This window comes from Arachis hypogaea, chromosome 8, assembly GCF_003086295.3.
Source record: "Arachis hypogaea cultivar Tifrunner chromosome 8, arahy.Tifrunner.gnm2.J5K5, whole genome shotgun sequence".
Classification (NCBI taxonomy): Eukaryota; Viridiplantae; Streptophyta; class Magnoliopsida; order Fabales; family Fabaceae; genus Arachis; species Arachis hypogaea.
In genome coordinates this window covers 35,729,614-35,757,063 of record NC_092043.1, presented here as the reverse complement: position 1 = coordinate 35,757,063, position 27,450 = coordinate 35,729,614, and the positions used below count along the sequence as shown (strand labels likewise).

The 27,450-nt window shown below is 36.2% G+C and overlaps 1 protein-coding gene and 1 pseudogene across 2 annotated transcripts; both read right to left on the bottom strand.

The window, feature by feature from the left end:
* Nucleotides 1-150: 150 nt before the first annotated feature.
* On the bottom strand, nucleotides 151-21,186 carry LOC112707228 (disease resistance protein RPV1). 2 transcript variants are annotated; one of them, XM_025758888.3, is made up of 4 exons: nucleotides 20,216-21,186; nucleotides 18,860-19,958; nucleotides 17,753-18,040; nucleotides 151-553 (listed from the first exon to the last, which is right to left on the bottom strand). In XM_025758888.3, the coding sequence occupies exons 1-4, from the start codon at nucleotides 20,716-20,718 to the stop codon at nucleotides 167-169; spliced, it is 2,277 nt and encodes a 758-aa protein (XP_025614673.2). In that variant the 5' UTR covers nucleotides 20,719-21,186; the 3' UTR covers nucleotides 151-166. The 2 variants fall into 2 exon arrangements, with proteins under 2 accessions (XP_025614673.2, XP_072057333.1); XM_072201232.1 differs by lacking the exon at nucleotides 151-553 and adding an exon at nucleotides 14,351-14,478.
* Nucleotides 21,187-21,628: 442 nt separating this feature from the next.
* Nucleotides 21,629-27,094, bottom strand: LOC112707227 (disease resistance protein RPV1-like; annotated as a pseudogene).
* Between the last annotated feature and the right edge of the window lie 356 nt (nucleotides 27,095-27,450).

Below are 27,450 nucleotides of genomic sequence, written 5' to 3'. Positions count from 1 at the left end.
AGTTAAATTATTTGTAGTTTTATAAAAAAAATTTAATTGTTTTTTATGGTTTAAAAATTTTAAATTAAATATCTATATTAAATTAAAACCAATTAGATCATTTTTAATTATATTTTGTTGAAAAATATTTTTTTAAATATTATTTCTCTATTTGACGTAAAATAAATTATGATTCATTAAGTTTTCCAAGGGACCAGAGAGATTCATGCACCTTAGCCAAACTTGTACATTGTTCAAGATCAAGATATTCTAGATTTAAGATCCTTGAAAAATCTGGCGTAGTTTCCAATTTTGTACAACCTGAAAGATGTAGAACTATAAGAGAACTTAACTTGCATTCATCACTGCCAAAGTTGAGGGTAACCAAACTACTACAATTCCGCAAATTCAAGTAAACAAGTCGTGCAAGAAGGCCAATTGAAGGGTGAACATGTTGTAGTTTTGTGCATCCTGAAAGATCTAATCGCTTAAGACTTGTGCACCATTCAAAATTTGGAGTTTCTATAAGCTTTTTCGAGTTGCTCAAATCTAATATTGTCAGGCGAACAAATATCTGTGAAATAGAACAACGATCAGCAAGTCAGTTTGTTAAATCAAAGCTTTAAAATCTCCACCAACGAATCAGTTTTCTACCAAAATTTTTTATTTTTTTAAGAGAGAAAGAAAAACTTTCGACCATCAATATATAATAAGGCTTAAAATACTATACTATTTTCTTGTCATAATCGCATTAGTTTAAATAAAACTTTGGTGGGTGATTAGAAAAAATTGCTTATAATGTAAAGGAAGTATTTTTTACAAATTAAAATATATTTTGAAAATAAAATTTGGTTACATTTACTCATGTAGGACAATGAAATTTGGTTACATTGACAATGAAATTTGAACTTCTAAAAATCTAGAGTAATTTAATATTAATATTTTAATTATTCCAGTAAAAAAGTTTAATTATTCTGCTGTAAAAATTATTTTGTAGTTTATTATTCTACTAAACATCTAGAAAACATATATAAATATACACAACTACATGATAGTGGATTTCTAATGTTCAGAAAATATTTTTGAAAAAACAAGACGTTAAAAAATGCTTTTGACATTGTTCATAAACCTGATTTGAATAAAAAATATTCTTCCGTTTCAAATATAACGATTTACTAACATTTCAAAAGAAAGGATTAGTTTTAAACTGAAAAATAATCTATAACAAGTAATTCGTTTTGTATTCAGTAAATAAAATATATCATGTACTTATATTAATAGTTTTTTTAAAAATTGAGTACTTTTAAAAGTAATTAAAAAATATTTTTTAAAGTTAATTTTTTATTAAAATAAAAAAATCTAGTATAATCTTATATATTAATAAATATTTAAATTTATTTTAATATTTATATCTATTATGATTTTTTTAAAATTTTAATAATTATTTTACTAAATTTAATTATTATTATTATTTATACTTATTAAAAATATTTTTTAGTTTAATTTATTAAACATACATATTACAATTTTTAAAAAAATTATCTCTTAAAATTTAACTTTAATAAGCTACCTTAAAAAAATAGTACTTTTATCAATCCTACCCTTAGCGTAAGAAAATAGAACGATAATTTTTTTTCTCACAACCAAGGTATATATCAACCATTAAATATGGTATTTAATTTGTCATTGACTCGTAAAAGTGAAATAACTTGTCCAAAATTTAAAATTTCTTCCCATCTAAACATAAAATTCAGAAGTTTCAATCCATGATTAAGGAAAGATGAGTCCTTTTGGACATTTAAATCCCACCTATAAAAAGCCTATCTATTCTATCTATTCTATTATATAAAAATCAGATGTCTGCATTTAATGATGAAACTGACGTGGCATGCTTCAGAGAGTGTTTTCCAATTTAATTGTTTTAATTTTATAAAGCAAATCAATTATAACTAATTAATGATATCAATTAATTAATTTGATTAGACATTCAAATCTTACAATTTATTATCATTTATATAAATTGATTAATTATAATTAATTGTATAAATTAATTAATTTAGATAATTATATTAATTATTTGATTTGATTTTATTAGAGTAAATATCATATTATTTCAGTAAATAATAAATATGATAACGAAATATATGAATTAATTTAATTAGTTTATTTTTTTCAATATCATCTATTTATACGAGATCATAATGTGTTTTTTACTCATTTGTTTTCTTTTCTCTTTTTCTCTCTCTCTTGTGTTTAGGGTACAATTTTTGTAATTTATTTAATTTTTATTTCTTTTATCTTTACTTATACATTTTATTTTTTATATTTTTTAAATATTTTTGTCTATTTTAGTTGCTCATTATTAGGCACATATTTTTTTTCTTCTGGCTTTTGATTAACAAAAGAGATATATATTTTTTACGGTATTTTTGAATAATCTTACTATAATTTTGTTTTGTAATATTCTCTTTTATCATGTGTATTTCATGTATTTAAGGAGTTGGCTTAAAGTTATAATATGATATATAAACTTATAGTATGATTTATAGCATGCTAAAATATTAGGACATTATCGTATAGATATTTTTGGATTTGTCCATTAAATTCAATCACATAGGATCTTAAAAATTATGTAATTATGTAATTATTTATTTTTTCATATAATTATTGTATTGGTCATTTACATTAGTGAAACTATTTTTATTATTAATATTTATAAATATACTATTATCTGTATAATTAATTGAATTATCTTATTCATTTAAGTTTAATTCTATTGAATTAATTATTTGAAGTGTGATCGCTACTTTTATTTTTAAAGATTTTTTTAAATATTATTTAACAATTATAATAATATAATAATAGTTAAAAAAAGGCAAATCAAAAAATTTTTTGATGTGAAAATAAGGCAAAAAGAATAAATTTATTTAATAACTTTTTCAGAATATATATATATATATATATATATAGATAATTATTGTAAGGGGTCAAAAACTCTAACCATTATTAAGAATAAATGATCATTATAAAAACAATGCCAATTTAAATGATATATAAATAAACCATGCGAAACATAATGTACAATTTAAAAGGGTTACTTATGAAAGAATATAGTTTATAACTTTTTTTTTACTATTTATTTAAAAAACAATCATAATTACTTAACAATCTTTATTTTTTAAATTCACTATATATATATATATGTGCAATTTTACTCTTTTTTTATAAAAATCTACTTGTGATGCTAATTATTCTAATGAATTCATCTAAAGTTTAATTATTCTGTTGGTCCCTTTAGTTTTACAAAATATTTAATTAGGTTTCTGTACTTTTTTTTATTTTTAATTGAGTCCTTGCACCAATTTTTTTTAGTTGGGTCTTTACACCTTTTTTTTTTATTTGGATCCCTGCACCAAATGTTTTTTAGTTAGGTCCTTATAAAATTAAGCTAATTACTGCCAAGAGGGACCTAATTGAAAAAAAATGGTGGAGGGACTCAATTAAAAGGAAAAAAATATAGGACCTAATTGAAAATTTCGCAAAACTATAGAGATTAACAGAATAATTAAACCTTCATTTCATTTAATTTATTATCTTATTATTTTATACATATAAAATAAAGGTTTGATTATTTTGTTGGTCCTTATAGTTTTGCAAAATTTTTAATTAGTTTCCTATACTTTTTTCCCTTTTAATTGAGTCCTTGCACCAAATTTTTTTTAATTCGGTCTCTATACTTTTTTTTTATTTGGGTCCTTGCACCATTTTTTTAATTGGGTCTCTATATAATTAAACCAATTACTACAAAAAAGAACCTAATTGAAAAAAAAATTGGTGCAAAGACCAAATTAAAAGGAAAAAAAGTATAGGGACCTAATTGAAAATTTTGCGAAACTATTGAGACCAATAAAGTAATTAAACCTAAAATAAAATGAGTATTAATTAATTGATAATTAAATAAAACGAGTATTAATTATTGAAAAAATAACGAGTTTATATTACGTATTAATTAATTGATACTTAAATAAATTAATTAAACTGGTCACATATATTTTTAATTATTCTCTTATTAATACGATCCAGTAAATAAAACGGATATTAATCATTGTAGTTAATGAATATTTATTATTTTTAAATAAATTCATTAAATTCATTTAAAAATATCAAAGGATTCCAATTCTATATGCTACGATTTTATTTTGTTATTAATGTATATATACTTCTATATTATATATTCTACGATTCCTATATTCTCAGATAATATTTTTAATTTTTTTTATTTTAATTTATTATTTTTAGTCATTAGAATTGATTGTTTATAGTCATAAATTCAATTTCTTTAATTTAATAATTCAACAATATATTTTAATTATATATAATTAGAATGTATTTTTTATCTCTTTCTTCTCTATTTTGTGCTTGAATGTAATGTTTGTAATTTTTTTATTTTTGTTTTTTCTATCTTAATTTTGCTATTTTTTTTTTATTTTGTTTTATATCAATTTTTTTTATGTATTTTGATTAACAGATTATTTTATTTAAAGACATTTTAAAAATATTTTTATAAAAGTTGATTAATAGGTTCTTTTTCAAAAAAAATTCTTGAAATTTGTTTAATGAGATTGTATTTTAATTTTTTTTATCTTTTATATTCATTGATTATATTAATCTTCCATTACAATATATTTTTTTATTCCACACATTATTTATTTTACCTTCTTTTACTTCTTTTAATTGTTCTCTTTATTTTATTTTTAATTTTTTATTTTATTTTTACTCCTCATATATAAATTTATTATAATTCATCACATGTATGTTCTTTTTGAATTTAAGTAATTTATTTAATATTTAACCACTTATTTTTTATTAATATTATTATATATATATATATATATAATATGATATTAATGTGATCGATATTATAACAATGTGATATTTTTTAATTTAATGCGATATTAGCCATTATTATAAATATGAAAATTTTGACTTATTTAGTGTTTAATCACTTATTCTCGATTAATATTGTTATAACAATGATACATGTGACTTTATGAGAATGATATAGCTTAAACTTTAGTTATCTAAGAATTTACTAAATGGCTAGAGTAATTTCAGGTCATGAACTAACAAATGCTAGCAATTAAAATGATAAAAAAGACCATCCAAATGGATATCGGATTACTTGCAATATAATTTAGAATTAAATGGGGATTTGTAAAAATTTTACGGTCTCCCTGTTCACGTGAAATAGAGTGGGATGGGGACATAAGTACCCTTTTTAAGAGATCCATTAAATCCACGCAAATATAATTAGTAATCTTATTTTCTGTCTCTAATTTAAACTCTTTTTTTTTCTTTTAAAGTCATCCTTAACCTTGATTTTGTATCTACTATTCCTCTAACTCACTTTTTATGTCTTTTAAGTTTGTTACTATGTCGTTCAGTCTCGCCCTAAAATATTATATTATGTTATTATATTGGAAGATGTTTTTATATTTTTTTTGAAATGTTACTTTTTATAATGAATATATTATGAGTTGTGTTGAATTATATATATTGAATGGATTATTTTATTATTATAATATTACAATTTTTTTGTTAATTTTTAAAAAAATTTCAAAGAATATCTATAGATAATTGTGGTATTTGCATTCGGTAAGTAGATAATTAAATAGGGGGACTTGCGATGAAAATCGAGAGCGGACGAGGGATATTTTTTTTTTAAATGGGAGTGAAGGACGGGAAAAGGAGTCCGCCTGCCCACACGAGTATCTATTACTATATCTAACTAAAAACGGAAATTCAATTTGAGCCGATTTGAGATAGGACACGTGAACTTTATCTGCATTGAATTTTTTTGTGTGACTATCTACATTGAGTTTTAAGACAATGAACCTAATTCGGATTTAGAATCCTAACAATAGACCTAGGTTGATCTTACTCATTTGAGTTAATATTTTGAGTCGTTGCTGTAATAAATATTATACTATTAAATATGATTATATTTAGTATATATAAAAGATAGGTATACTTACAGTAGATTTTATAATCAAACAAAAAAAATTCTAATTATCTTTTTTTATTATTTTAAATATTATTTACTATCTTAATGAAAAAGTGAATAATAATAATCACTTACATAATTAAAATAGATCATCCTAATATATACATGACACTACATATATCAAAGATTATTATATGTGATAAATTATTTCTTTATTTTTTTAAAGATAATTTATATGTAAATCAACTAATCTTTATAACATACGATGTATTGCATAATTTTTCTCCTCTTAATATAGATAAATTAATAAATTTAATATACAAAATATAATTTATAGTATTTAACATAAGAAATAAATAACTTAAGCCATTATCTAAGACAATAAATATAATACCTACATATTTATTAGTATTAAAAAATATACAAATAATATAAACATGATTTTTTTGGTAGCAAAGTAATAATAAAGGTTATTAATTAAATTAATGACATAACAAAAAATTATGAATAATTTCTTAAATAATAATAAAAATAAGATCACTATTTTTACATATTACAAAATTTATAAAAAAAATTTAGACAATAAATCAATTCTCAATAAATTATAGATTAGCTCTGTTAAAAAAATTAAATTATATGTTAGATATTATTATTTGTATACTAATATATATGTATTATCGATTATTAAGTTATAATTGATTTCTAACTCAATTTTTGGTAATTAAAATTTAAAATGATTGAAATTATTAAATGTTGAATATTTTGTACCTAACTAATTTTATTTTTGTTATTAAAATTTTTAAAAAGATGAGTTGTTAATTAATTTTGAATTTAAATTTAAGTTTAAATTTGTGTAAGAAAATATTTTGAATTGTTTTCACTAACTGGAATTAATTTTGAAATAAAAAATTATTTTGTACATCATATTATAAGATAATATAGTTATTCATTTTTTTAATGGAAATTATTGCCAAATAAAATGATATAAAAATAGAAAAAAATATATTTAGCAATCTAGGAATAATAATTTATTTTTCAATAGAATAAATTATATATTGAATAACAAAATTTATTATAGTTTCTTTTTACACAAACTAATATTCAATGATGGTATTTTGATAATATTACCAAGAAATATTAATCAATCTAATACCTTTTTTAATGACATAAGTTTATAAGTTTAGAAGTTTAAAAATTATGCCATAAAATATAAAATTTTAATGCATATTGTTTGACTTCTTGAATGAATATGATACTAATAAATAAAACTGTCACAGTTAAATTTCAATAAAGGCAAATCTTTATAAGTATTACTATCATCAATAAGAATTGTTCTACTTTCAAGACAAATACTGTTACGGTCTGGCCCAAGCTACGTACAGGTCGGCCCGACCCATCGAGAACCCGACCCGAACGGTCAAGCTCTCAGCATTCGCCACGACACCTGGACACGCGTCCTCACATTCCCCCAGCACAGCTGGGGGGAATCTTCGTGGAAAGTGGGCTCGTCCCCTCTGGGCCCACCTCTGACAAGTATAAATGGGGAAGGACCTGCCCTTCCCAAGGTACGTCATATCCTTTCACCTAACCATTTTGCCCGCCTGCACATCGCTGACTTGAGCGTCGGAGTGTTTTTGCAGGTGGCACCCCCCTCATTCTCTCTCTGCAACAAGTGCTCGGCTACTCGGCAAACCCAATTCCAGTACGACCAAAGCAAGGGCGTCCTCACTCCCTCACCTACTCACCCGATCTGTCCGGAAACCGACTACCGAACATTGGCGCCGTCTGTGGGGAATTCGACCTAAATGGAAGTCGCGCTGGGTCCCGGAGACCAGGCCCGAGCAGCCGGAGCGGAGGGGGCAGCTTCCGTCGCCTCGCTAAGGGGGCGGCGGAGGTCCTCCCAACAACACGCGAGAACACGGCCATTCGGGGGAACGGGCGGCGATAGCGCCATAATAATGCAGGAGCTACGCCACAGGGTCCAGAACCTAGAACGACAGCTGGCCGACCGGGAGCGGGATGGACGAACTACCGATCCCAGCTACACCCCGTCTCCTGGAAGCGAGGAGGAAGACTCTCACCGAAGCCGCCCGCGGCGTACATCCATATCCCGAACGGAAGCGGAGAGCACGCGGGAGGAGTCTCCCATACCGAGAAGACGAAATGACACAATCATCTACTCCCGCGGCAGACTAACCCGCCGAGCGGCAAGAGGTCGCGAAGACGGGGAAGGGAGATCCGAGAAAACACGACAACCTGTGATAATGGGCGTCACCCCATTCCACCGATCTATCCTCGAGGTCCGGTTGCCGAAACACTTCGACAAACCAACGGACATGAGGTACGACGGAACTCAAGACCCTCTAGAACACCTCACGGCCTTTGAGGCCAGGATGAATCTGGAGGGAGTGGGGGACGAAGTAAGATGCCGCGCCTTCCCGGTAACCTTAGCAGGGCCAGCGATCAGATGGTTTAACGGCCTCCCGCAAGGTTCCATCTACAGTTTCTCGGACATCAGCCGTGCATTCCTGGCCCAATTTACAACACGGATAGCGAAGGCCAAGCACCCTATCAACCTTCTAGGGGTAACCCAGAGACAAGGAGAACCGATCAGGAGGTACCTAGATCGGTTCAACGACGAATGCCTGGAAATCGATGGCTTAACCGACTCGGTGGCCAGTCTTTGCCTGACAAACGGCCTCCTCAACGAGAACTTCCGAAAACACCTTACCACGAAACCGGTTTGGACAATGCATGAAATCCAGACGGTGGCCAAGGAGTACATAAACGACGAGGAAGTCAGCCGAGTTGTGGCCGCCAACAAACGGCAGCCCAGCTACAATCAAGCCCGGCAACAGGGCAATGGGGAAAGGCCAAAGGGACAAACCAGGGAATAGGCGCTGAGTAAGGCACCAAGGACATTCCCCCGAGTCGAAAAATTCACCAACTACACTCCGCTCAATCTCCCCATCGTGGAAGTCTACCAACAAATAGCCGAGAAAGGAATCCTGCCGAATCCCCGACCACTCAAAGACCGCACCGGAGGGAACAAGAACCTTTATTGTGACTACCACAAGGGTTACGGTCACCTAACGCAGGATTGTTTCGACCTGAAGGATGCATTGGAACAAGCGATAAGGGAAGGTAAACTAGCGGCCTTCTCCCACCTAATCAGAGAGCCAAGGAGGCGCTACCGCGACCAAGATGAGGAAGGCAAAACCCGTTCGGCAAAAAGGCGACAAGAGCCAGAAGGTGGAGAACACGGCCTCACCGTGATAAACGTAGTGACGGCCAAAAACGCCGCACCAAGATCCAAATCCGCACATAAGAAGGACGCCAAGATATTGTCGATCTCCTCCTCGTCGACGCGAAACTCTAAGAAGCCTCCGTTCATTTCTTTCGGCCCAGAAGACCAATGGTTCGACGACGTCCCGGAAAACCCACCCATGGTCATAACGGCCAGAGTAGGGACCGGTCTCGTCAAACGCATCCTTGTTGACACGGGAGCAGATTCAAACATCATGTTCCGCAACGTGTTTGATGCGCTGGGATTAAAGGATGCCGATCTGACGACTCACCAACACGGGGTAATTGGATTGGGCGACCACTTCATCAAACCGGATGGAATAATATCCCTGCCAATCTCAGTAGGGCAATCCCAGGGCAGGAGATCGGCGATGGCCGAGTTCGTGATCCTCCGAGACTCCACCGCCTATAATATCATTCTGGGAAGAAAAACGATCAATGATTTCGAAGCCATAATCAACACAAAGCTGCTGATCATGAAATTCGTTACCGATGACGGATCCATAGGGTCCATAAGGGGAGACCTTGAGACGGCGGTCGCTTGCGACAATGCCAGCCTCTCCCTCAGAAAGAAGTCTAAGGAGGCGTCCGGTGTGTTCCTAGCCGACCTGGATGCCAGAGTAGACGACAAGCCTAGACCGGAACCAGAAGGGGATCTGGAGAAGTTCAGAATCGGTGACGAAGAGGGAAGATTCACATTCGTTAACAAAAACCTCCCACACGAGTTGAAGGAGCCTTTGGTCGAAATGATAAGAGCCAACAGGGACTTATTTGCTTGGACTCCAGCCGACATGCCGGGCATAGACCCAAAGATCATCTCGCATCATCTAGCCGTCAAGGCGGAAGCACGCCCGGTGGCCCAACGGAGGAGAAAGATGTCGGCGGAAAGGGCGGAGGAGGTGGCCAGACAGACGGCCAGCCTCCTAGAAGCAGGCTTCATACGGGAAGTGGACTACTCGACATGGCTCTCGAATGTGGTATTGGTAAAAAAGCACAACGGCAAGTGGAGAATGTGCGTAGACTATTCCGACCTTAACAAAGCATGTCCCAAAGATTGCTTCCCCCTCCCTAACATAGATGCGCTCGTCGACGCCGCGGCGGGATACCGGTATCTAAGCTTCATGGACGCCTACTCCGGTTACAACCAGATACCGATGCACCGTCCAGACGAAGACAAGACGGCGTTCATAACGCCAGGAGGAACCTTCTGTTATAAGGTAATGCCATTCGGCCTAAAAAACGTGGGGGCAACATATCAGAGGCTAATGAACAGGATATTCCACGACCTCATAGGAAAGACAGTCGAAGTCTACGTGGACGACATCCTCGCAAAGACAACACGACCTGACGACCTTCTGAACGACTTGGCGAGTGTATTCGCATCCCTCCGACAACACGGTATGAGGCTGAATCCCCTCAAGTGTGCTTTCGCCATGGAAGCTGGAAAGTTTCTCGGATTCATGATAACCCAAAGAGGGGTGGAAGCCAACCCGGAGAAATGTCAAGCGATACTCCGAATGAAGAGCCCAGGCAGTATTAAGGAAGTCCAAAGGTTGGTAGGTCGGCTGGCTTCATTGTCACGTTTCCTTGGAGCATCGGCAACAAAGGCCCTACCGTTCTTCAATCTCATGAAGAGAGGAATAGCGTTCGAATGGACACCCGCATGCGAGGAAGCCTTTCAACGCTTCAAAGAAATCCTGGCGACACCACCTATCCTCGGAAAGCCAAAAGAAGGGGAGCCATTGTACCTGTACCTCGCCATAACGGGAGAAGCCTTGGCCTCAGTTTTAGTACGAGAAGAAGGAAGGACACAACAACCAGTCTATTTTGTCAGTAGGGCCTTACAAGGGGCAGAGTTGAGATATAACAAATTGGAGAAGTTAGCTCTGGCACTCTTGACCTCTTCGAGGAGATTAAAGCAATACTTCCAAAGCCACCAGATCGTCGTGAGAACGGATCATGGAATCCGGCAAGTGCTTCAAAAACCCGACTTGGCGGGGAGAATGATGACCTGGTCGATTGAACTCTCTCAATACGACATACGATATGAACCCCGGCAGGCCATCAAAGCCCAGGCAATGGCGGATTTTCTAGTGGAAGTAGCGGGGGACCCAGCCGAAGACACGAACACACGGTGGAAACTCCATGTAGACGGAGCCTCCAACCAGACGTTCGGGGGTGCCGGGGTTATCCTGGAAAGCCCGGCTGGAGTCGTATACGAGCAATCAATTAAGTTCGATTTCCCCGTTTCAAACAACCAAGCAGAGTACGAAGCCCTCATAGGAGGCCTAACCTTAGCAGCAGAGGTCGGGGCAACAAGGTTGGAGATATGCAGCGATTCGCAAATCGTCACCTCCCAAGTAAACGGGAGCTATCAAGCTAGGGACTCGCTGCTACAGAAATACTTGGAAAAAGTCAAGGACTTGAGCCGAAAGTTTGAAGAAGTCACGATCCAGCACGTCCCGAGAGAAAAGAACACACGGGCAGATCTCTTGTCAAAGTTGGCTAGCACCAAACCGGGAGAGGGTAACCGGTCTCTAATCCAAGGAAAATTGAAAGAGCCAGCAGTCACATTACACCTCTCGAAGCTAAGCCCCTCCTGGCTGGATCCCATTATCGACTTCTTAGAAAGCGGCAAGCTCCCCGACGACGAAAAAGATGCCAAAAAGCTAAGAAGGGAAGCCGCCAGATACGCCATCATCCAGGGTCAGCTTTTCAGGAAGGGATTCAATCATCCCCTGCTGAAGTGTTTACATCCCGACCAGACGGACTACGTCCTCAGGGAAGTCCATGAAGGATGCTGCGGCCACCATATAGGTGGCAAAGCCCTAGCGAGGAAGTTAATCCGAGCAGGATATTACTGGCCATCCATGATGGCTGACTCCAAGGAGTTCGTTAAGAAGTGTGTCAAGTGCCAAGAAAACGCCAACTTCCATCGTGCACCCGCCTCTGAGCTCAACTTGCTAACGGCCTCTCGACCATTCTCGCAGTGGGGAGTCGATCTCTTAGGACCTTTTCCCGTCGGCCCGGGACAAGTCAAGTACCTCATAGTCGCTATCGACTATTACACAAAATGGATAGAGGCTGAACCGCTGGCCAGCATATCCTCATCTAATTGCAGGAAATTCATGTGGAGACAAGTCATAACACGATTTGGTATCCCAGAGGTCGTCATCTCGGACAACGGGACACAATTCACCGACAAAAAGTTCACAGAATTTCTCACCGGCCTGGGTATAAAGCAGAGATTCTCCTTGGTAGAGCACCCACAGACAAACGGGCAGGTCGAGTCCGCAAATAAGGTCATCTTGCAAGGGCTCAAGAAGAGGCTAGATAGCAAGAAAGGCGCGTGGGCCGACGAGCTAGCCTCGGTCCTATGGTCCTACCGAACAACCGAACAATCCTCCACTAAAGAGACACCCTTCCGACTAACCTACGGGTCAGATGCAGTGATACCCGTAGAGATCGGAGAGCCAAGTCCACGGTTACTCATGAAGGGAGTAGACGAAGCCGTCGAGAAGGACCTAATAAAAGAAACCAGGGAAATGGCCCATCTGGCAGAAGCAGCGCTAAAACAAAGAATGGCCTTACGCTACAACGCCAAAGCGCTCAAAAGGAAGTTTGAAGAAAACGACCTCGTCCTGAGGCGTAAGGACATCGGCCCATCGACCCCGGGAGAAGGCAAACTAGCGGCGAACTGGGAGGGACCATACCGAATCAAGGAGGTAATCGGAAGAGGAGCATACAAGCTAGAAAAACTCAACGGCAAAGAGGTCCCGAGAACATGGAATGCGGGTAACTTAAGGAGGTTTTATTCATAAGCTATCTATTTCGTAATAGCATTTCAGTGTCCATGATATAATGATTGAACCCGCCCAACTTCTACATGCTATATTTGCCTATGTTATTTTCTAAACTTCTAACTTTCTACATGCCATATTTGCCTATGTTATTTTCTAAATTCTAACTCTCTGAGCGACCACTATGAGAGCAATGATACGCGGCCTCGGGACTGATCACCCCGGGAGCCACTCAGTTCAAAAACACGGTGAACAACCACGACAAGAACGCGCGCCATAAACGGCTGAAGCGAGTAAACGGAAACACGACGTAAATCGACGACAAGTAAAACAAGAAACCGAACATGCGGGAAAACGATCCCATAAACCCTTTAACGGGCACCAAAAGTCACAATACGAAGTCTCAACAAAAAGAAAATATCAATAATACAAACACTTATTTTTTCGGCACATCAACAATCTTCCCATCCTTGATGGTCTTGAATATACCAATTGCCGACACATCGAAGTCCGGAGAGACGATCTTTACTTGAGCCTTGAGAGCATCTTCAGTAACGAAAATTGCGTTCTTGCCCTGCTCTTTAACCTCCTTATGCTTCCGCTTGAACAACTCGGCTTCCTCCCGAGCAACCTTGGCAGCCGCCGCTGCTTCGTCCCGCTCTTTCTCCAGAGCGGACACCCGACTCTGCGCGGCACTCAATTGGCTCTTCAAGGTTGTCTCTTGCTCCGTTAAACGGGATACAGAGGCATCGACAGTCTTCAATTTCTCCTCTGCCAAAGCAGCCTTCTTCTCAGCAGCATCAACCTTATTTCCCGCTTCAACCAGCTGATCCTGAAGAGTTTTAACTTGAGTTTTGTACTTATTATTGGCACCAACAGCGGACTCGAGCTTCCGACGAAGCGAGGCCATACCAGAAAGTTCGAACTCCGCCTTCCGGGCTATGGCCGCGCCGCGAAGAAGGGTGCGGTACATCCACCGAGCCTGCCCCGAGAGGTCGGTACCATGGAAATGATCCTCTGTGCCCGGAAGCAGCTGGGCGTCTATGAACGTCCCGACATCAAAGTTCCTTTCCATAACAGTCAAAACACCCTCAGGACTAGACTGGGACCTCTGTCTCTTGGGAGTAGGGATGACGGACAAATCTTCCTCCTCCTCCCGACGAGAGGAAGAAGAGTGCCCAGGAATAACAATTTCTGGAGGAATCGGAGTCGCGGAAGTCGGGGTGGCGGCGGAGGTCGGGGTGGCGGCCTTTGCGGACGCTTCGACGTCGGCAGCGGGCACTTCTGGAGGAACCGTTGCCTGTTGTCCTACGGTCTCCTCACCCTCGTCATCCTGAAGAAAGGTTTGATACAAGTTGTCCATGCCGGTCACTTCGGCAGAAAGTCCCACTACAAAACAATTTGAAAAACGAACAAGTCAAATAAAAGAAGCAATAGGAAAATTTAAACAAGTGACCACATGGCAAGAGGAACTCACAGACATAATCTCTGGCAGCCTCACGATTTCCCATAAGGAGATGGGGATTCACGTTATTTTTTCCAAGAACTGCCAACAAGATGTCGGCTACCCGCCGATCCACGGCCGACATCCCTTTATAAGTAACCTTGATAAAAGGATTAGACCCCGCCCCGAAACTCCAATACGTCGGGATGAGGCGCTCCCTTTCCAAAGATAACCAAAAAGCGTGACGACCCTTAGCCAGACGGACCTTAAAGTACTTGTCCTTGAACCCATGATAGGAGTCCTCGAACAAGCCAAAGATCCTCCGACCCTGGGCAGACCGGAAGGACATGAACCCCTTCTTGTGTTTCCCCTCCTTGGAAGGATTAGTTAGATTAAAGAAAAAAAGGAAGACGTCGACAGAGGTCGGTAGCTCTAGATATTCGCACACCATCTCAAAGCAGCGAATGGACGCCCAGCTGTTCAGATGCAATTGAGATGGTGCCACGGAAATCCGATTTAGAAGGCTCATCTGGAAGGGGGAAAAGGGGATGCGGACCCCGACCTGAGTGAACATGGCCTTGTAGAACCAAATCCAATCGGCAACCCGGGGGGCATTGAAATTAATTTCATAAAGCCGTTCGTGAGGGGCGGGGACATAAACATCATAGTTCGCCTCCTCGTCGGTACCCCCACAGAGATATTCGGCCTGACGAAACTCCGTTAGCTCCTCCTCACCCATTTGATTGGGAGAGTTCCTGAGGTCGGAAACCACCCACGCGTACGGGTCATAACCCGCGGCGGAGCTTGAAGCTCAGCTAACGACACGAGGCATACCTACAGTGGGGGCACCGCGCGGTTAGTCTGTGAGGCCGGAACCCGGGAAAGACCCAAAGAAACCCCTCGTGCCGTGACCACAGGGGGGAGACCAAACAAACCAAAACCAAGGCAAAAACATAAACCCCCCATGACACACCACGGTCAGCAAAAGAAAAAGAGAGTGCATCCACAAGAATGTGCCCATGAACAACAGAAAAAAGAACAAGCACAGGAAAAATGATCATGGCAGACATGCAAACACTCAACAAAGTAAAAAGGAAAAGAAGTAGTTACCTGGATGAATTGAGGAAGTTCAAATAGGGACGGAGCGCGCTAGAGCAATGGAAACAGCCTTTGTGTGATGGGAGCAAAGAAGGGACGAATGGGCAGTATGATCAGGGAGGCAAATAAATGGAAGAAGAAGAGAAGCATAAAACTGTTCAAAACCGCTCTAGTGGAAGCGCGAAAGACCTGGGGGCAGAACCGTCTTTGCACACACGGGATTTTTCAATCTTTTATGGGCATTTAATGCCCCGCGCGAAAAACGAGGCGACGAAGGAACGCCCCGAACCACGAACGGGCACGCATGTGGGCAGCGCGTCACTCACACGAGCGGTCGACTAAACGACAACGATGATAGAAGACTCGCCGCCAACAGCCTATACGGCTGATTATCGGCGCGTGGGGGCACTGTTACGGTCTGGCCCAAGCTACGTACGGGTCGGCCCGACCCATCGAGAACCCGACCCGAACGGTCAAGCTCTCAGCGTTCGCCACGACACCTGGACACGCGTCCTCACATTCCCCCAGCACAGCTGGGGGGAATCTTCGTGGAAAGTGGGCTCGTCCCCTCTGGGCCCACCTCTGACAAGTATAAATGGGGAAGGACCTGCCCTTCCCAAGGTACGTCATATCCTTTCACCTAACCATTTTGCCCGCCTGCACATCGCTGACTTGAGCGTCGGAGTGTCTTTGCAGGTGGCACCCCCCTCATTCTCTCTCTGCAACAAGTGCTCGGCTACTCGGCAAACCCAATTTCAGTACGACCAAAGCAAGGGCGTCCTCACTCCCTCACCTACTCACCCGATCTGTCCGGAAACCGACTACCGAACAAATACTATTTTCTTTCACTATATTTTTCAACTCGGCAGGTCAAGAACTAATCCTCCACGGATTGAAGCTCCATTTATTAATGGTGTGCTGCTAGCCAATGAGTTATTACATACACAAGGCGGGATTCGAAACTCTAATACTTACTTAAGTAGACAAGTGAGATGACCACTCAACCAATTCAAATCAGTTAAGACAAATATTAATTATTTTAAATATTTTTAACATTAAAAAAAATTAAACTTTGATTTTAATTATAACTTTATAAAATATTTATAATAATAATTATTATATATATATTTTTAATCTATTTTAATAAAAAATATTTTTTTATTAATTATCCCGTATAGTGTACGGAAACATACACTAGTTCCATTTTATTTTTGGTTAGCATTTTGTAATCATGCCACCTCATGACCTAAAGTAAATTTTGATATAGGTTTTAACGGTTATTAGATATTTTAGAAATATAGTTATTTCATAATTTGAACCATTAATTTTATTATAAAAAATATATATAATTATTTAACGACTAAAATTATTAAAACATTAATATTTCTAGAATACTTTGATAACTTTTCTATAAATTTAAATATTAGGAGAGCGATATTATCAATTTTTTAGAATTCTTTAAATTATTCTTTATATTTATTATTTTATTTTTTATGGTGATAAAAAAAAAGTTTATCATAAAAATATCATATGAGTTTATTTAGGTGAATTTCTATCAAAAGATTATTTTAATTTTTCAAATGATCCTTTTTAAAAAAATTTTAAAAAAATAAAAATAATTTTATATTTGGATATCTTATGTAAAAAGTATTTTTATATCTGATAATTATATTTGGGTACAATAATATAAAAATATTTTTATTTATTTATTATGTTAAAATATTTTTTAAGAATAAATATAAATTATAACTTATAAAAGAATATTTTTCTAATAATTTAATAGTATTCAAACAAACTCATAATATAGAAGTGACATTATCAATTAAAAAATAACAATATATTTATTTCCTAAATCCTATTAAATTAAATAATTGCCTAATATAAATTATAAATAATTTGCATTGTACATGTTTAGGGACTTACATATAAAATTGAATTTTTAAAATTTGAAAAATAAAATTTGAATCTACGTTTTATTATTATTATTTTTTTCGTTAATTTTTTGGTGACTATTTTCTTTCGTTAATTAATAATACTTTACTTCTGCAATTGTCTTATGCAGGAAAAAAGAGAAAGAAAAAGACAAGAAAATTATTGTAGTAACTAATAGTCTAATAATACCTTGTGGCCTTCCCATAGGCTTTTGATACTGCTAGCAGACAAATTCATTTCAACGAGACATTCTGAAGGGTGAAACACTGATGGCAAAGAAGGAAAAGGGTAACCATGCCATGAAAGATACTTCAGACAACTAGAAAGAGATTTGAGTCTACTTTCTGAATGGTTGTTCTTTTGATGTACAATGAGCAGCTTGAGATCCTTCATTTTGGACAACCCTTCAACCATCTGACTGCAATCAGTGATATCCTCTTTTATATCAACAACTATGGCTTTGATCTTATTTGTTCCCTGACAAACATGAAATTTTAGTAAACAAGAATGGAAGTACTTTAAAAATGTTAAATTTTGTAGTTTTGTCAAATTTGCACACAAGTATCTCTGTAATTTAAAATTTGAAATGGCATTTCTATATTTAATAAAAAAATTTAATTTGGTTCCTCTTTACTATTGTGTTATGATAATAAATATTTTTAGAATATTTCATTTCAGATTCAAAAAATAAATATTCTAAGAATATTAATTTTTTAAACAATCCGGATATGTAATCAACAAATATTTTTGACCTGCACTCCATACTAATTAATTATTATTAATTAATGATTATTTAAATTTTATTTTTAAAAAAATATAAAATTAATAATTATTAATCACAGTTGTTTAAAATTGACTGGTTAAAAAGGTATTTTTACCTATAGTTTTTCTTTTTCAAATAATAACTAATAAGTACTTAATTAAAAATAAATTTATGGTATAAAAGTCTAAGTGAACAATGCTAAGGAGTCAACAATTTTTGTGATTGGTAGCCATCAAATAGCCATCAATGATGATTTAATGGTGTGAGATTGGTGTGAGATTTCATCCAATAGCTCAGCTTTCTCTGCTAGTTACATGCTGGCCAAAATTCAATAAAATTGCTGGCCCCTAGACTTTTCCTAAGTCTAATTGCAAAACTGCAAGAATTTAATTGAAAATTTAACAAAAAGTAAAAGTTTCAAAGTAATTAAACAAAAAACAAGAAAAAAAACGGGATCATCGGCATATATATGTTCAATCACTTAGAAAAGTGAAAATTAAAATTTTCTCGTGAAACTAAGGGTGACTCATTACCGTTTCTGACATCAAGACATGATGGAAATCCTTGTAACTCCATATCCTACTCCATGATCCAGGTTCTTGAGGATATTTCTCCCGAACAATTTTCTTTCCCAACTCTTGCAGCATTTCGTGCATATGAATTTCTTGGTTTCTAATGGTTATGAGTGATTTCTGCGCAATAACTGAAATTCCAATAATAGGATATAATCCAAGAGAATCTAGTATTCGCTTTACATAGTCCTCCCTCTCCCCTCTGAAAAAACAAGCAATGTGTAGAAATATTTCTTGCTCCTCATATTTTAGCCCGTCATAACTAATCCGAAGCACGTTTGTAATTTCGTCTTCTTGATTATTCCTTAATCTATCCAAGGCATCTCTCCATTGGGCAGCATTGCGGGAACACAAGAAAGCACCCACCACTTTAATTGTTAGTGGATGTCTTTGAGCGTATTTAAGTACCTCAGGAATCAGCTCCTCACAATTGTTGCTTGGACCCTCTCTCTTGAAGGCTTTTCTACCAAACAACTCTCGGGCTTCTTTATCACTTAACAGGGGAACATTGTGAACTTCATCGGCTTCATACACTTTTAAAATATGCGCATCCCTCGTGGTTATGATTATTCTACTCCCTTCACAAAGTAATTTAGGTTTGATAGCCAATTCTTCTAATTGCTTCAGGTGATCAACATTGTCCAACACAACAAGGACCTTTATACTATGAAGCCTATTTGTTATAATCCCAGATATCTCGGAAGGACTGTAAGTATCTAAATTCTTTTCGTCCAGAGCTTGACGAAGAATTTGTTTTTGTATGGCCATAGCACCACCATCATTGTAAAGTCTGCTCACGTTCTCAACAAAACAAGAAGCATCAAATTGATAAGAGATTCTATCATATAAGGCCGTAGCATGAGTTGTCTTTCCTATACCGCCCATCCCCCATAATCCTAAAACTCGAAAGCCATCATCCTCTGATCTTAACTTGAGAAGCTTTTCCAATCCTTCCACACGAGGCTGCATCCCAATTAAGTCATCAACAAACCCAGAGAATTTATGATTCAATGTTTTCACTATTTTCTGAACAATTTTTTCAATCTCTCCAAACTCTGGCCTGAAAGAAAGACAAACATATGATACTTTACTGTTTTCGCTTTTTCCTTCACAAAATTCAGAAAATAAAAAACACTAAAAATAAAAACACTAAATGAAAACGCAAACGCACCTTTAGATTTCTAGCAATCTGTCCTAATCAAATTTTATTGATGGATAATTCCTATGCCCAAGCATGGAAAACACCCGATGTTGATGTGAATATAAATACAAAAACAACGTGAGCGAAGAATTAATAATGGTTAGTGTTGTACGTACTTATTTGTAACATCCCAGCCAACAGAATTGGCCAAAGTGGTCATAGCACTCTTCCAGCGTTGGACCTTTGCTGGGTCTTGTGTGAATTTCTGTGAATGGGAGATAAAAGCTTCCTGGTACACACCGTTCTGTTTGCGCACATGAGAGGGATCCACATCATAGAAAACCGGGAAGACAGCTTGATTGAACTCTCTTTGGCAGTCAACAATAGCAGCCATTTCATCTAAACACCAAGTGGAGGCTGCATAATCTGGTGAGAAGACAACAATGGAAATCCTTGAATCCCTAATTGCTTGCAGGAGCTGAGATGAAATGGGTTGACCTTGCTCCAGCGTCTTGTCATCCTTGAAGGTGAAGATGCCTTTTCGGATGAGGTGATTGTAGAGATGATCAACCAAAGTGTTGCGGGTGTCGGGACCCCTGAAACTGATGAACACGTCGCATTTGCAGATCCGCCGAGGTGCGGTGGCGCTGCTGCTTTCGATGCGGTTGCTGGAATCCATCGGGCGAGAGGTAATGTGAGGTTGACTTGACTTGGCTGGTTGGCTTGGCTTTTTAGTCAATCAATGATGCAGCAAGCAGGTGGATATATACAAATAGAAAAAGTTTCACATGTGAAGTTTATTTAAAAAACGTGAGATGATTTGATAAAAATTTAATTTAATTTATATAAAAATAACTATATGTGAATTTTCACCTTATTTCATTTATCCACAAACCACAATTATATTAATATACGTTATAAGTTATACAACGATTTTTTTTAAAACAAACTTTTTCTTTAATGTAAGTAATCTGGATTCAATAAACTAATTAAAGTGGCATGAATAGCAGTCACAAACCCACGCCTTGCCACCTGGATTTTTTTAGTAATAATGTAGGCCCCGATGTTATCTACAGCAATAACTTTGGTGATCTCTCTAGGAGGGTCATTCCAGAATTGTAATCATTGATGAAGAGTTGCGTCCATTTTTGCCATTAAATCAGCACTTCTGTTGGCTTCCTGGTAGATATGTAACACTTCCAGTCTCCAAGACTTTCTTTTCCAGTAATATATCTGCTTGATGGGTGAATTAGAGTGGTTTTTAAACTCGTTTCTTTTTCTAAGGATTGCGAAAACAGCCAGAGAATCACACTCCAGTTAACTTGGAATTCCATAAATACAAGAACCAGATTACATCAGATCAGAGGCATCATGTCCACTCAAGTTAAAATTTCTTTTGGATCGGTAAAATTCGAGACACACGATAAAGATTGTACCTACGCAACACTGTTTAAATGTGATCATTTCCAATGGCTGTGAAATAATGTAAATTGAGTAATAAGGGTTGATGAAGTGATGAACAAATTAAGTAACTGTTGTAAATGGGCCTGACAACATATTTGTTTGCTACTGTAGTTAGAGGGTCGAGCTTAATGAGGACATTGGTTGCATTGGGGGTACTATTTAACAAACAATGTGTATGCACTATGCAGTGTATATATTACATCAAAATGTCACAATACATTATAGACATCTATTACTTTTGCCAATACATTTGGCAGATCAGAAGATGGAAGCAGCAAGCTAAGCAATCGGCAATGTCAGATCCTATTTTATCTCTCCATATGAGCAAAGCTTTGGTATCAAAAGAACAAAATTTGAATGATTGAAGGCATAATTTACCTTGGGGAAGCTGAAGATGTATATTTTTAAGATTGCCTGTGTGTATCTATATAAAGCCCAAATTTGAGAGATTATCTTCTTTGGCCTTTGCCTCCATCTTCTCATTTTCTTCTTCGTCGGTAACTAACCAATTATAAGGAAGCATAATCTTGGACTGCGAGCTGCTATTTCCGCCTTCATCAACACATTCAGTGACGACCAGTCTGGAAGAATCAGAGATAGGACTCTGCTTTTTATTATCCACTCTTTGTAACCTCCTCTTCAGTTTCTCTATATCTTGTTTGAACACCATGCGCAACCCCCATTTGTGCAACTTCATTCCCTTGCAGGATTTAAATCTTATACGGGCTCCTGTTTTCACAAAATGGCAATGCACCCGAGAGATATAGATTATCCAAGCATGTGTTCCATCAATATCCCGATCAGTTTCAACTGAAGAAGGCATATCAAAATATTCTTCCGTGTGCTCACTTTCAAAGGAAAGATAAAAATGACGCAGCAGCTCAGATGAATCACAATCATTTTTAACATGCTCAAATGTAACACAAAATGAAAATCCAAGCCAGTTGTCATCTGCATCAGCATAGTCCGCTACCCTTACAGTTGATCCACCTTGAAACTGATGATTAAAATACCATCCTGGAATGCCACTACTCTCATTTTCAGGAATTATGATGTCAAACCCACATCGGAAATGACAGGATTGCTGCTTCCACATAAAACAAAGGAAATTGAGATATATTAGTGAAAAAGCGAATAGGAAAGCATGGAGAATACTTACCTCAACAAGTCTAGCAAACCATGAAAGCGCAGCCGGCATATAGTTAAAGGTTTTTTTCATAACCTTATTGTAGGTTGTAACATACAATCCCGACCTATGGTTACGAGATGCAGATACTGTTTGAAAATACCTTCCCCCTGACGGTGCACTATCAAATGGGAGCTCAGGCAATCTTTCAAGATATGAGCAATCCGCCAAATTCAAATATGCCAGTCTGGAAAGCTTCTTGATGGTATCAGGTAAATGACTACACTGACATTCCTCCAAGTTTAATCTTTCTAAACAAGTCAACACTCCAATGGAATCAGGAATATTGTCTATAAAATGGCAGGTGCCAAGGTCCAGAGATATCAAAGATTCTAGGTAAGATGAATAAATCTGTCCGAGGGGATACCTCAGTCGTAGACAGCGGCTTAAATCTAGGGTTTGAAGAGATATCATATTGTTGACTTCTTTGGGCATAGAAATAATTATACAGCCTCTCAAACTCAAGAACTTTAACATTACAAGAGCACCAATAGATTCATGAACTGTGGATAAACTTGTACAATTTTCAAGATCGAGGTACTCAAGATTTGAAAGCCCTGTGAAATCTGGACTCTTATTAAGGTTTGTGCAGCCAGAAAGGCATAGAACTCTAAGAGAACTTAAATTACAATCATCGCCAAGATTGAGGTTGGACAAACTGCTACAGTTTTGCAAACTCAAGTATGCAAGCTGGTTAAGAAGTCCAATTGAGGGATGAATGTGGATCAGGTTTGTGCACCCTGTAAAATCTAGTTGCTTAAGTTTTGCGTTCCATTCAAAATTTGGTGTCTCTATGAGATCCACTGAGTAGCTCAAGTCCACCTTTTCCAAGTGTGGGATATTCTGTGAAGGATAATATATCAATAAATGGAGGTTAGCTTGCTATAAAAGAAAAGTTTTGGATATAATTTCTACATCATCGTAAACATGTTTTACATATACATATATAAGTAAAATTAATGCCCACCGCATGAACCATTATTTACAAGAACAAATATTCTACACTATCAACCTATCATTATATCAAATTCTTTTTAAGAGTTTCTTAACATTTTAAGCATAATAAGATCTTTTCTAGTAGATTGATTTGATTTTAATATTTATGTTTCCTATGACATCATAGAGTAAAAAAAAATCTCTTAAATTACAAAAAATTTCAAAACAGAGCCACATTTTTTAAACATATTTAAGAGGTACCTTTTTTTCTTTTTCTTTTTCTATTTTTTAAGAAAGAAGTTTGATTTCTTGCAGAACAATATTTTCTGAGAAAGAATTGAGATCATTATTAGTTAATCAAATTGTTTCCTTAAACCAAAAACTAAAAATCAGATGAAAAAGTCATAACTACCTTGTTGCCTTCCCATAGTCGTTTAACATTGCTATAAGGCAGGTTCAGTTCAACAAGCCTACTATAAGGCTGAAACGATGGTAAAGAAGGGAAAGGATAGCCATGCCAAGCAAGATACTGCAGATTAGGAGAAAGAAAATCAAGGCTTCCTAAAAAGTTTTTATGGTATAATATAAGCAATTTAAGATCCCTCAATTTTGACAATCCTCTGATCCTCAACTGACTGCACTCGGGCATCTCCTCTCTCTGATCTAAGACTATGGCTTTGACATGATTTGTTCCCTGAAAAATAACAATGGAACTTTCAGTTGATTATTAAGTCGATAATATGATGAATATCCTCCATTAGACCTCCCCTAAACACATATGGGGCGATAAGAAATAGAAAAGAGATTTCGAATAGAAGGAGGAAAGCATGTCGCTTTTGCGGCATGGATAGCAACCGATGGATTGATATTACCTGACCCACTAGACCAGTACCATATTTTTATTCATGTCCTACTTAATAAAAATTAAACACTTGTTAACTAAATTAATAATGAGTAAAATTTAGATAGAGACATGTTTAATTTTTATTGGGGGGACATGAATAAAAACATGGTAGTGGAACAGGTGATCTCAATCCACAACGGACCTATCCTACAACATCACCAACTTAATTAAGAACAGAGATTAAAGGTGCAGATGGACCAGATCCAATCGGTTTGGGTCCAGACGAAATTTAGGATCACTCTTGTGCAACCCTCACGGAGAAGAATAAGAAAAAGAGTCAGTTGTCTTACAAATGTGAGACCTAAAGTCTAACAAAAATTCTATGGAGACTAAAATATCTTAGCAAAAATTCTTTAGAAAAAAATATGGGTATTATTCTAAAATTTCTAACGGAAATGGGAAAAACTCACAATATTAAATTTGAGAACATTACCGTCTCAGCTGACATCAGAGCATTTTCAAAATCGCTACAACGCCATAATCTGCTCCATAATGCTGGCTCTTCTGGATATCTTTCCCAAACAAGTTTCTTCCCCAATTCTTGTAACATGTCATGCATATGAATCTCTTGGTTCTTAATGGTTATGAGTGATCTCTCCTCTAGAACTGGAATTCCAATGTTAGGTTGTAGTCACAAGTAGCTAGAATTCGCTTTACATAATCTTCCCTGTCTCATCTAAAAAAGCAAGCAATGTGCAAAAATATTTCTTTATCATCATTTTGCAGGTCTTCAAAACTTACTTGAAGCACATCTGTAAGTTTTTTGTCCGGATATTTCTTCAATCTTTCTAAATAAGCCCTCCATTGGGAAGCATTCCGTTTGTCCAAGAAAGAACCCACTACTTTGATTGCTAATGGAAGACCTTGAGCATATTCCAGTATGATGGGAGTTAGCTCCATACAAGTGCTGCTACTAGGATGATCACTTTTGAAGGCCTTTCTAAAAAAAAGTTCTGAAGCATCTTGAGAATTCAATAAGGAAACGTTGTGAATTGCATCTATTCCATAACTTTCAAGAATATGTTTATCCCTGGACGTTATGATTATTCTGCTTCCTCTTCCAAGTAATTTAGTATTTATAGCCAATTGATCTAATTGTTCTCTTTCATCAACATTATCAAGAACTATAAGGAGCTTTCTGGAAGATAGCCTATTTCTGATTATCCCAGCTATTTCAGAAGGACTATATTTATCTAGATCTTGTTCCTCTAGAGTTCGACGAAGAATTTGTCTTTGAACGGAAATAGCACTGCCCTCTCTATAACTTTTGCTCACATTCTCGATAAAGCAATGTGCGTCAAACATCTAAGAGATTTTGTCATACAAGACACTGGCAAGAGTTGTCTTTCCTATTCCACCCATTCCCCAGATTCCAAGAACTCGAACATCTTCGTCCTTTGGGTTTATCTTTAGAACTTGTTCTAATTCTTTTACACATGGTTGTATCCCTACTAGATCATCAGCAAACCCAGAAAATCTATGATCCAATTCTTTTATTACCTTTTGAATGATTTTATCAATCTCTGTGAATTCTGGCCTGAAAGAGAAAAGAAAAATAAAATCCCTAAAGCATCACATGTACTACGGTATGTTATTCATTCAAGAATTAGACTTCAATTCTTTGATTTCAAGCGACTTAATAGTATAAAATCCAATTCTTTCCAGAAAAATCAGAACAAAATATGCATGCTTTTCAAATTAATTCTTGACGGACTTCAACTCAAATCAACTATCAACCACTACAACAAAAAGAAATCAAGTCCCAATTAATTTTCAATTCATGATTTGGTCAATTTACTTGTTCTATGCAGTAATTGAGTTCAATTATCTAATTTACCAATGTAGTATTCAAACATCTATAATAAATTAAAACATGATACATACTTATCTCTAACATCCCATCCAGCAGAATTGGCCAAATCCGTCATAGCTCTCTTCCAGCGTTTAATCTTGCTAAGATCCTTTTGGAACCTCTTTGTATGTGAAGCAAAAGCATCCCCGTACACCCCACTCTGCTTTCGAACATCAGAAGGATCCACATCATAGAAAACGGAGAAAACCTTCTGTCCGAACTCTTTCTTGCATTGAGCTATGGTAGCCATTTCATCGAGGCACCATGTGGAGGCAGCATAATCACGTGAGAAGACAATGATAGAAACGCGGGAATCTCTGATGGCTTGCAGAAGCTGAGAAGAGATAGATTCCCCTTTCTGAAGCCTCTCGTTGTCCTTGAAGGCAAAAACTCCTTTCCTGATGAGATTATGATAAAGATGATCGATGAAATTGTTGCGGGTGTCGGTGCCTCTGAAATTCAGAAACACATCGTGCTTATATAACCGCCTGTTCCTGTTGGGATCCGTTGACTGATGAGTGGAACTGCAAGCTGAATCTTGCAGCTTGGAATCCATGGGAGAAGGAGATTGCAAGCAACAGAGTAGGGCCTTAAACTTGGGTCTCCAAACCCACGCCTTCTCGCTTGGATCTTTCGACCCCATTCTTTACTGCTCTATTGTAAATTGCAAATGTTGTCAGCTCCAACTTTCCAAAGAAAAACAGTTGACAGCATAAGAGCTCGACTGGAAATTATTTGAAGGTTATGAAAAAATTCTTTTTTTTTAAATTAGGATTTATTTTTATTTGAGATTTAATTCTATAATTTACAATAATTTTATTATATTAATAGAATATAATTTAATTTTTTAATTTAGAATATTTTTATAAGAGTTATTTTTTATAATTTTGTTCTTTGACAAAATTATTTTATTAAATATTTATTTATTATTAAAATATATAAATAGAAATATTTTTTATACTTGACATATTAAATTTATTTGGTGTGAGGATTAATTTCCAAATCAGATTATTTTTGGTTTGATTTGTAAATAAGAAAAAAAAGTGAGAATTAAAATTTTTAAAGGAAT

Excerpts from the sequence above, each read along its gene's own strand:
- LOC112707228 (XM_025758888.3), bottom strand. The coding sequence starts at position 20,718 with ATGGATTCCAGCAACCGCATCGAAAGCAGCAGCGCCACCGCACCTCGG. Across the intron at positions 19,959-20,215 it reads GGCTGGGATGTTACAAATAA|GCCAGAGTTTGGAGAGATTG; the intron begins GTACGTACAACA and ends TCTTTCTTTCAG. Across the intron at positions 18,041-18,859 it reads ATGTCTTGATGTCAGAAACG|GGAACAAATAAGATCAAAGC; the intron begins GTAATGAGTCAC and ends CATGTTTGTCAG.